Source organism: Odontesthes bonariensis, chromosome 14 (genome assembly GCF_027942865.1).
Source record: "Odontesthes bonariensis isolate fOdoBon6 chromosome 14, fOdoBon6.hap1, whole genome shotgun sequence".
NCBI classification, from domain to species: domain Eukaryota; kingdom Metazoa; phylum Chordata; class Actinopteri; order Atheriniformes; family Atherinopsidae; genus Odontesthes; species Odontesthes bonariensis.
The window spans coordinates 35,196,155-35,207,846 of NC_134519.1; the positions used below are offsets into that span (position 1 = coordinate 35,196,155).

Consider the following 11,692-nt stretch of genomic DNA (forward strand, 5'->3'; position numbering starts at 1 on the left):
GTTTTAGTTTTGTCAACAAGTTGAGACTATACAATATGTAACAATCCATTGTTAGGAATATGAGAGAGAAAGACATGAAATAAAAGTGCAGTTTGACAACAAACGTTTTAGGGAAAAACTTTGGAGGTGTATGTTTTGAGGTCATATTTGGGTGCTTTCTGTCTCCATTCACCCTCTTTACCACTTGGTGGCGGTAATGTACCATAACGTTATTTGCCAACCGCCAATAAACACTAGAAGAAGAAGTCGAAGTATAATGAGGAAGAAGAAGGTGAATGACAGACACAAAACACCGTTTAGTGTTCGGTTCTCAGCCTCTGAACATCTTTCTGCTCACGCTTCGCCCCCCCATCTCCCCCCGCTGTAGGTCGCTATGGAGAAAACCTTCGGACAGTGGAAGAAACAGTGTCTGAACAAGCTGGACCTCAGTAAGAAAGGCAGTGTGGATGAAGACATCCAACATGTTGTGTCTCTGCTCAACAGCTGTGAGGAATTCTTCACTACGAGCTCGTGCTCCGGCAGAATCATCCTAACCGATGGGGTGAGTGACGTCACTGCGAGGACTCATGACATGTCCTCTCTTCTCACATCACTGTATCACTATCATGTTCTCACAACTCACCCGATGACTTGGGTTGGACAGTTGTGGTCACAGTTAAAAACAACTACTTTACTATGGCGTGATCTTTGTGCCACCAGGTTGAGCGCGCAGTGACACTGATTTGAGGGCACAGATCTATCTGAAGGAACAATAATTTTAGGCGTGTGCGTATGAATCTCAAACACGCTCGCTCATAGGTGCTCGGACACGCGCTCAACTCTGACAAACTGCTCGCTCGAACGGCACTCTGCTCGCGCTCGGCTCTGTCTCTCTGCTCGCTCGAGGCTCTGTCTCTGCGCTCGCAACTCTGTTAGTTGTATGTAAATGAGCCACACCACCAGCCAATCACAGACTGGTAGTTTTCACAGACTGGTATTTGTGTGATAAATAATAAAAAAAAATAAAGAGGAAGAATTGTAATAATCATGTTAAAACTGGTGTAGTTGGGTGCTAGCTAGTTAGCTTACTGATTACTGTTGTAGGGTGTCACAAATATTTTAGAGAAAGAAACCTAACATCAACTTTTTTTTATTAGTTTCTCTTTATATTATTTTATGTATTTTTAATGTTTCTTCCACTCCCTGCTGCAATGCTTTTATTTTATGTAAAGAATTGTTTTGTACATGAAATGTGCTACAAATAAATTTGATTTGATTCTGATTTGATCAAAATCTAAAACGGTAGAAAAATAAAACTACACCAGCTTAGGAAATTAAATGTTTGAAGTATTGAAGTGGTTGCTTTTACCTAGTAAGTTATGAACTATAGCAGCTGACCCACAGTGGGTTTTTTTTAAACTTTTAAACTTTAAACTGATCAATTGTGTTATTGGTTTAATCTGTAATGGTTACTGGTTTGACAAAAAAATATAACATCTAGTTTAATTCCTTTAGGGTGATGGTAGAAGTTCAATTGAGTCTGCACTGCAGACTCTGCACTGATTGGCTGGTGGCGTGGCTCATTTACATACAACTAACAGAGTTGCGAGCGCAGAGACAGAGCCGAGCGCGAGCAGAGTGCCGTTCGAGCGAGCAGTTTGTCAGAGTTGAGCGCGTGTCCGAGCACCTATGAGCGAGCGTGTTTGAGATTCATACGCACACGCCTAAAATTATTGTTCCTTCAGATAGATCTGTGCCCTCAAATCAGTGTCACTGCGCGCTCAACCTGGTGGCACAAAGATCACGCCATACTTTACCACTTGAATTTAAGACGAAGCTGAAGTTGGCGTCCGATTCGCCAGGGGTGGGCATAAAGGGCCATTTCACTATATTTGTTTGCATTTTGATCGCCCTAAACTAGATCCTGTATAGAAACTACATAAGTTAGACAGCTCAAATCTGGATGGAATTATTCTAAAGAGGCTGTAGATTCATTAAAATCTTGTTTGGGATTTGTGAAACCTTTTTCTGATTTGTGAAAATGCAGAACAGGGCCATTTGACTGCTTTTTTGGTATTCTGATCACCATAAACTGGGTCCTGTATGGAAACTAGTTACCCTGCTCAAATCTGGATGGAATTATTCTAAAGAGGGGACAGAGTCTTTAAAACCCATTTTATGATTTATGAAAATTCAAAAAGTCATCTGAGCTTTCTTTCTTTTTATTTTCATTTGGACTATCCAGAACCAGAACCTGTATGACGAGGATAAGCCTGTCCTCATGTACTGTCGCCTGTGCACTTTAATGTTTACTGTCATGTGTTACTTGTTGGTAAATGTCTTGTCCTGTCTTCACCGTGGGATAGTTAGGAACGCAATTTCGATCTCTTTGTATGTCTTGTATATATGAAGAAATTGACAATAAACCTGACTTTGACTTTGAAACATAATTAAATATGAGCTTAATTATTCAGCACGATATAAATTCTTTCAAACATACTTTATGATTTGTGAAACCTCTCTTTGTCCTTAAGTTCATCTTTATTTCCATGAGGATCTCCTGTCTCTGGTTACATAGGAAAAAGAAAAAGTTCATGCAATTTACGTCACTAACTACTTACATGTTCTTTTATCTAGAAACAATGACTGCTGTTCTCTCACCTTTCTTCCATCTGCCCGTGGTCAACCTCTGCCACTGATTCAATCCATCTCATTTTTCTGACTGCTTCCAGAGCCTTTATCAGCCTGCATCAGACATCCCATAGTCCAACCATTAATATGCCCGATTCTGTATTGGATGCTTTGATGAAACTGCATCACAAATGTATTGCTGTCATCTCGTTAATCTTTCCACCAACATGTGCCATCATTTCAGACCCTGCTTGTCTTCTCCTGCTCCCATCATAGTCATCGTACCTCCCATCTGAGTGGAGGACAGGACCTTCTTCATCCCTTTAACATTTTTTTATGCACAGATGTCTGTAAAACAACGGTTCAGCCTGTAGTCTTAGTAGTCTGGAGGGAATTCGTGAATTTTCATAACAATTGTTCACTTTGTGACAAGTTTCAGATTTTTTGCAGGGTGTTAGGTATGGGTCTAAGGTTTCCAAAAATCATTGGATACAAATTGGCGGCGCCCCCTATTGGCCGGTGTGCATAAAATACAAAATGGCCCCTGCCAAAAAGAAAAAAGGTTGTATCCCACATTATTTTAGTCTGAAATTATTCTGTAGTCCAACTTTACCCATTTTATCCAATGACATGGTTGTTATGTCAAAATCATATCACTCTTTGAAGGTCATTTGTATGTCAAATGTCACTTTTTTGTTTGAAAAATGGTCGTTGTGCCCAGGGCTTCGAACCGGTTCAAGGAACGAAAAACGAAAAATGAAAACGAACAGAATTTTACGAGGAACGTAAACGTAAACGAAAACAAAATGGTCTTCAACTGTTCCGGAACAGAAACGTTATTCTGAAATCCACAAAACCGGTTAATAACGTTTTTTTTTTCGTTCTCTATATATTTTATAAAATTTCACAAAAGCATAGCCTATGTCAGGGGGCTACTTATTTTGCTAAAAAGTTTAAGCTCAATTAGTCGTATTGTCTTAAATCTTTGTTTCCGCCAAACACTGCCGGAACGATAAGAAAGAACGATATTTTACGTTCCGAACCAGTTCACGAACGATATGTTGGTGGCGGAACGCAAGAACGAAAACGTTAAACATACCTGAACCGTTCGGAACGGAACGATTGAAAAATTATTTAGTTTTCAAGTCCTGCCTCACCTGACAGAGGGCGAAATCGAATCGTCAACGAAGCCCGAAAGCTTCTTTTCAGTCATGGCCTTAAGTCCCTAGATTTGATCCCTCCAACGCAGCATGCCCTATTCCAGCATGGGAAGCGAGCCCTGCACACCGCAGCTTTTGTGTGGAAGCAATCCCTCTCCAAAACACCCAACATTCCAGACCCGAGTGACTGGGGTTGGGAATGGAATGTCCGAATGAAGGTGTGGGTGCCCAATTGGACAGACCTGGACGATGTCAGCAAGGGATGTGCCATCCTCCTGAACTGTGGCTGTGTGGTTGCATGTAAGGGCAACTGTAAGTGCCACCGAGCCGGTCTTCGTTGTACTGCACTGTGTAAATGTGAGGGAGGCTGTACCAACAATGATGAGTGAAGAGTGAGGGTGTAGAGGATGATGTGTGTGTATATGTAGACGTGTAAATATGTATATGTACATATGTAAATATGTAGCACAACTTGGACTGCAAGTCAAAGAAAGTCAAAAGAAATCATTATAGAGCAATGTAAAACCAAACAGAGCAGATCTATAACATTTTCTCTCTACGTTGGGGGGCATTTTGGACTTTCTGGGTACCGGCCACTAGGGGGCGCCGCCAACTTGTATCCAATGATTTTTGGAATCCTTGGGCCTATACCTAACACCCTGCCAAAAATCAAAAACTTGTCACAAAGTGAACGATTTTCTCGAAATCCCTCCAGACTATAGCCTTGCAGCCCTTTAGTGTCAGTGAATGTGATTACCTGCCATTGTGATAATAAGATTAAAAACTGTCTGCAACCAGATGTTTATTTTCTTGAAGCAATGTTGGTTTCTCAGTGAACCTTTAAGTCATCTGACCAATGCAACTAGAGGTGATTTATTTATTTTCTTGACGTAACCAGTAAAATGGCAACTAGCCAAATAGACAGTTTCTGGTTTTGGATGATCCAAATGAAAATAAAAAATAAAGAAGAAAGAAAGCTCAGATGACCTTTTTGAATTTTCAATGAACAAATAAAGTTTTCACAAATCATAAAATGTGTTTTAAAGGCTGTACCCTCTTTAGAATAATTCCATCCAGATTTGAGCAGTCTAAGTAAAGTAGTTTCCATACAGGACCTAGTTTAGGGTGATGAGAATACAAAAAACCCCAGTAAAATGACCCTGTTCTGCATTTTCACAAATCAGAAAATGGTTTCACAAATCCCAGGCAAGGTTTTAATGAATCTATAGCCTCTTTAGAATAATTCCATACAGATTTGAGGAGTGTAACTATTGTAGTTTCCATACAGAAACCAGTTTAGGGCAATCAAAATCCAGTGAAATGCCCCTTTATGCCCATCTCTTTAATTCGCGAATCGGATGCCAACTTCAGCATTGTGAATTTAAGGCAATTTAAACAATCTGCATGGTACAAACTCAACCTCTTCCTCCTTAGGTTCCGAACAGCAGCGATGTCCAGAAACGGGACTGTGTCTGGCTCTTTGTCTCACACCAAAAATGCTCTTTTGATGACCTGGTGAGACTCGGTGGACTCCTGTTATTAATAATAATGATGATGATGATGATGGTGATGAATGTACGACTTCATTACTTGTCTGTGTTAGATGTCTGGGCTGAGCAGGTCCAACGGAGATGCTGTGTTGAAGTTTGAGCCGCTTGTGCTCCATATTCAGTGCCAGAAGCTGGAAGATGCACAGCTGATGGTGAGCACAACCGTTTATAATGTTGAGGAATTGCTATTTTTGATTTAATAAAGCTTCTACATTGTTTACTTGGGCAAAAGTTTTAGATATTTCTTGATTAGTGATGTCTGAGTACCAGAAAATTGATACTCAGTAACGGTGCAATTGAACATTCACGACTCTTCATACAAAATTTCACAATGAAATAGTTAGTCAAGCAAACAAAATATATATAAAGTAAACTTTTATTTTGTAAAATCCTGCTGCTATAACAATGTGCAAATACACAAACTGAAACTTTAAAGGAATGCCTGGATTGCAATTTTCTTATCCATCATGTTGTACGATCAAGGCATCATTCTGCAGCAGGAAAACTGGCTTAAACATCTGGCCACGGGCATGATGTTCAGCTACAGGCAGAATATGGCCTGGCCTAAAGGGCTGCACTTGGATTGGGGTCCCGTGGCACCCTGCGTCAATCTTGCAGGAGCTTGTGGTTTTCACATTGCAGCAGGTGGGAGGGGGAATTGAGAAAAGAAATGGCAGATCCTGCTGTGACAACGATTCTAGGACCTCGCTGGCTTTTTAACCACAGCATTGGCATTAACAAATGGAGATGAGAGGAATATTAAACCAGGGCTGTGTTCGAAACCGGCTACTACATACTCATCATACTGATCGATCAGACAGTATGCAGAGCGTTTACCCACAATGCATTTGCTCCTGCCCGAGCCGAAATCAGTAGAAGGAGCAGTAGGAGAAGTATGCGATTTCAAACACAGCCAAGGACTTTACAAATGGGAAGCGAGGTGAGTGTCAGAAAGACACTCAAAGACGGTGGAACAAAAGTCGGGATGTCCTTTCTGTTCAATAAAGTTGTGGTGTTCTTCTTCTTCTCCATTTTGCTCTGTCCTCTGATTCTCCTCGCCCTTCTTGGCAGATAGGTTCATTACCACCTCTGTTCTATGACTTTTAGACTTTACTCTAACTTTTTCTCACGTTAATGTGCATTTATGTCAGTATAATGCAAGGTGTTGCTTTACTACCGCTTTGCCTTGTATTTACATGTACCCATTGTTCATTGATTGCTGTTATTTTATTCGTGATTTAGGAAAACAAAACTTTTTTTCTTTTTTCAAATCGTGGCCTCATGCTAGAATTGTGCAAATGTGTCCAGTTTTTTTTCCCTATTTCTTTTCATTTTTTGGAATGACACTTTCGCAAATATAAAGTATGAAATCTACATTTGAAACATCTGGTCTCCCCTGCAGCATTCTGTGGCTATCAACTCAGGCTTCAAGAACTCTGGGCTCACTGTCAACAAGAAAGGAAAGATTATCACGGTACGCTGTGAATATGTTTATCTATCTATCTATATATATATATATATATATAGATATATCTATATGCACTGGCCTTGACAGAGGCTCTGTTTTTCCATCTAGGCAGTACGTAGCACTCACTGTTTGGAGGTACCTCTGAGCCACGATGGAAAGCTTCTCGTTGAACATGAGTATATCCACTTCCTAACACAAATAGCCAATCAGAAGATGGAAGAGAACTTTAGACGACTACAGAGGTTTGTCTTCTGGTTTGCTGTGCCCTGACAATGCTACTAGTCATATGAAGCGGTTTTATATGAACTAATTTGAAGTTTTGACCAACTGTCTTGCCCAGGTTTTACCAGAATCTCCAGACGGCCCTGTCCTCAGATAGACTCCACAACCCGCACCCTCTCGCCTCACAGGAACAGCAAGATCTCGCCCACTCAAAGGAAACGGCAAAGATTGAAAGGAACGAGACCACAGTGAATAAACCGAGGCAGAGGAGTCAACATAAGACTGATTGTTACCATGGTGATGGGGACAGCAGCCTGTTGGAGCTGGATGACTGTCTCTATCTGTTCACTTAAGTCATGGCTTTGCACACGTAATCATGATCAATTTGTTGCGAACTGTAATATAGAGATTGGAAAGATTCCAGGCCAATTGTTGTTCTTTTCTGTAGAGCAGGGTCTTTATTACAAACAAAATCTTCATAGTAGCTAGTTCCACTGGGCTGTCGGTGAAAAATAGGTTGCCTATTTCTATAAGTCTGTGGGCAATTAGATCTGCTGTTAGATAATAATTAAACATATTCTTTAGGGTATCTGCATGTATGCTTTTGTTCCGAGTGTAGTCCTGCTTCTTTTGGCTATAAATGTGGCTTTTATCTCCAAAAAGTATGTGGAATGCAATGTAAGAATGATCTACTCTAATTATATTCTAAAAAATTCATTATTGCACAATAACAACAACTATGTGCTCCAGAATAAAAAAGAAACGGGAGCAAAAGAAAACAAAAAACCAACACCAAATTATGATATAATTTCTAAAGTTTCATATTGCCAAAGGGTAGCCATGAATCTTTATTGGATGACCTTCACTGGGCTCGCACTTAATGAGTGTTTTAAAAATTCTTGATGAAAAATGATATAATAGAAGAAAAATAAGTATGATGTATGTTTTTTCTCAATTAGCCACTACATTAGAATTATAACGGAAATATGCAACAGTTTGCTGATAAATCAGAATTTGTCATTTTGTGAGGTTTTGTTGGGTCATAAGGTTCATTTAATTTATCTTTCGGCCTCCTTGTCTCCTCTCTCCTTAGTCCTTGTTCCTGTGACCTGGAAATTATTGACAGCCAAATATTTTAAAGGGTGTCTCACAGCTTCACAAAGAGAAGACGCAGCTTACTTTCTTCATCAGTAAAGGGCATACCATCTATGGGGAGCTATTTAATTGAAAAATAAATGTATGCAAACTAATTGAATTAAAGCTGCAAATAGCAATGCAGACCTTTGTACAACAGAGTAACAGCAACTTCCTCTTTATGGCGAATTCCTGGTACAAGCTATAGCGATATGGGAATATTAGTTTTAACATCTCTTCAAGGTGAGACTGCCATGAAATTCAGTATGTCAAGTTTGGCTCGGAATTGATGTTGTATGTGCCAGTTATAATGACTTCCTGTTAAATGGTGAAGTATCAAAATTCACCATGGATGTGTATGGTGAACAAACATAATTGAAGTAAAGCAGTATCTTGAAAGTTGTGCACAATTTTGACCAACTTTTAAGTGCATGGGGTAATTGTTTGTAAGAAGTAGGTAAAAGGATAAAATATATCACTTCCTGTTCACAGTGGGCCATTATCTCTAAAACTTGGGTGCGCAGAGCTTGCAGCACATTCGAAAAGAGTTTGGATCCAGCCAGTGAGCAAATTATAGTGACAATTGGAGGGGTCAACATTTTTCTTCCAGGGTGTACAGGGAACTCAGTGCAGCGCATGTGTGTGCTTCAGTTAACAGAAGTCTTACAATCCTTACAGTATCTTGCTTGTTCAACTAAATGTCCTAAGATTCAGCTTACTCTTTTTTTGGCACCAAAATAGTGCCTGATATCTCCTCCTTTCTTCTTGCTCATGTTGGCTCTGTAAATTAAATCTAAACTGAGTTCAATAAAGTAGCCGTACATTTGAACTAATACACCTACTACAATTAATCAGCTTTCAGTACACATGGATGTTTAATGTTCAACAACCTAAATAGATTAAACTACTGCAAGGAGTTGCCTATTTTAAAAGCTACTATCAAAAAGGCTATCTAAAACTCCGCTCAAAAACCTTTCAACATGAAACAATATTGTATAATAGTTTAATATAATGTGCTACGAATAACACTACAGACACGCAAACATCCGTATTACATTTCTCCTGTCAATTCAAATCAATGTGGTTTCGAAAAGGGGGAAACTATCAAACCTGGCAACGCAGCACGCTTTAGGCATTCTTTACAACTTGACCACAGTGCACGCCAGCAGGTTACTAAAGTGACGTGCACAGGGCACTAAGCGAACATTTAATAACATGTAAGCTAACATTCACATGATGACATTTTACATTTAGATGGAAAGCCATAGACACACGTGAGCATTTGTCTGAAGTCACCTGACACAATATAATTCTGAAACTCTGAAAGTGAGAAACTTAAGTGTAATAAACTAGTTAGATAGCTACTTACATTCATCTACAAAATGGGAAAAGAGAGTGTCGGAAAGCTGAGCGCAGATGGAGAAAAACAAATCTCCAGGTTCATTATAACATCTATAAAGAGAAACTTCACTCTTATAATTTACAACTGAGGAATGCAAGAAAGTCCTACTTCTCTGACATCATCACCAAACACAGTCATAATGCTCGGGCCTTATTGGCTACAGTTGACAGGCTAACAAACCCTCCTGTGTTAGTGGCAACTGAACTTCATTCCACCATGGCCTGCAATGACTTTGCCAAATTCTTCACAGACAAAATCCAAAATATTAGAAAAGCAGTTGGTCCATCAGCAACAGGTTCAGCATATGTACCGTCTCCACCGAAAACCCGTTTAAACACCATGACACAGTTCCAACCCATTAACAGCAAAGACCTGGAGGACATCTTACGTCAGCTGAACTCCTCCTCTTGCTGCTTAGACATCCTCCCAACAGCTTTTTTCAAAAGGGTCTCAAAGATTTTGGAGTCAGACCTGTTACTGATCGTGAACTTGTCTTTAATGTCAGGTGTGTTTCCAGAGCCACTAAAAACAGCTGGAATCAAACCTGCTGAAAAAGGACAATCTTGACAAGACACAAATGAACAACTACAGGCCTATCTCAAATCTCCCATTTTTATGTAAGATCATTGAAAAAGCGGTTTTTCAACAGCTTACTTTTACTGGATCTCCGTGCTGCATTTGATACAGTTGACCACAATATATTACTCAAATGACTGGAGAACTGGGCGGGTCTTTCCGGAACTGTACTAAACTGGTTCAAAACATACTTAGAGAACAGGAAGTACTTTCTGTCAATAGGTAACTTTACATCTGAACACACAAGAATCACGTGGAGTTCCCCAAGGTTCCATCCTGGGACCTCTTCTGTTTAAAATCTACATGCTCCCACTGGCACAGATTTAAAAAAAACAACAGAATAAACTACTCTAGCTATGCAGATGACATGCAGATATACATTAGACAAACAAAGTTTTTCAATAACAAAGGGCTTGTATGCTTATACTGACCAAGTTTCAGAGTGATTTATTAAATCTGGGGGAGGAGGTCGTATAATTTTGAGTTCCCCACAAAAGGACAAAATTGCACTGAAAATTATACTCCAATATTTCTGTTTGATTTGGCCAATGGCTCCAAGAGGCTTTTTTTTGTACACCTTGACATGTATGGGCCAGTTTTCATACCTGTGGGTTAAACTAAGGGATGGGACAGAATGTCTGCAATATTGTAGAGGGCACTCTTGAGCCACTTTGACACATTTCCAAAACATCTCCATCAGCCTATTTTCAGGACGTAATCTTCATTAAACATGGAAAGTTTGGTGAAGCTTGGAGGTTGTATTCATGAGATTTAAGGACTTCTTGTTTCATGGCATAAAATTCGCCATGGATATTGTGTCGTTTTTGATGCCACTGTGGGTTCAGCAAAATCGGACTGCGAGACTTTCTGACGGTACGTCAATGCTTTTATTTGTGACAAACAATCCAGTTGTGTTTCTTCTTCACAGGCCTCCTTCATTGGCTTCATGCAGGCTTGCTCTCCTTCTCTCCCCCTGAGTTCCAGCACGCTACTGTGTTATAAAGGAGGGGAGTGATTAGACAAGTGGATGCTGGTGTACTAATCACTCACCTGGTGCTGCTCCCCTGAGCTCTCTCCACACCTCCCTTCTGCAGCTGATGCACCACGCCCCCTCCACCGCCGTCATTTTTTTTTGCACACTTGACAAAGATATAGTTATCACATATTGATTGGTTTATATATTTCTTGTCCCTCGTTCAAAATGTTGATTGTGCTGGTGGGTGCTGTGATGGCCACATGGTTCCACCTGCAAGAAAGGGATATGAGATTTAATGTGCATTTGTGTGGTAATTGAAATGCTAAGAGGAAGTAATGTGACTATGTTGTGCAATAAGTGTCAGTGCATTGGGAATCAGCAAGATGGCGGTGCATGAACCACACGAGGCTCAGTGTATCCCCAGATTCTGCGAATTAGTAGTATTCTGCCTTTTTGTTTCAAGTCTGTTCAGTCAGAACAGTCTCGGACACATTACCTACAACCGACAAGAGCTTTTGGATATTCGAGCTCTCAATGTGGACACTTTTTTTTTAAGCTCTCTGGCTCATATCAGATATCGCTAAAACATCGGAG

General features: G+C 40.1%; 1 protein-coding gene across 2 annotated transcripts; it reads left to right on the forward strand.

Moving 5' to 3' along the window:
• The first annotated feature begins 239 nt into the window (after positions 1–239).
• tyw3 (tRNA-yW synthesizing protein 3 homolog (S. cerevisiae)) lies at positions 240–8,973 on the forward strand. Of its 2 annotated transcripts, XM_075484176.1 has the most exons (7): positions 240–271; positions 368–541; positions 5,205–5,285; positions 5,374–5,472; positions 6,723–6,794; positions 6,897–7,030; positions 7,129–8,973. In XM_075484176.1, the coding sequence occupies exons 1-7, from the start codon at positions 257–259 to the stop codon at positions 7,361–7,363; spliced, it is 810 nt and encodes a 269-aa protein (XP_075340291.1). In that variant the 5' UTR covers positions 240–256; the 3' UTR covers positions 7,364–8,973. The 2 variants fall into 2 exon arrangements, with proteins under 2 accessions (XP_075340291.1, XP_075340292.1); XM_075484177.1 differs by lacking the exon at positions 5,205–5,285.
• Positions 8,974–11,692: the final 2,719 nt, after the last annotated feature.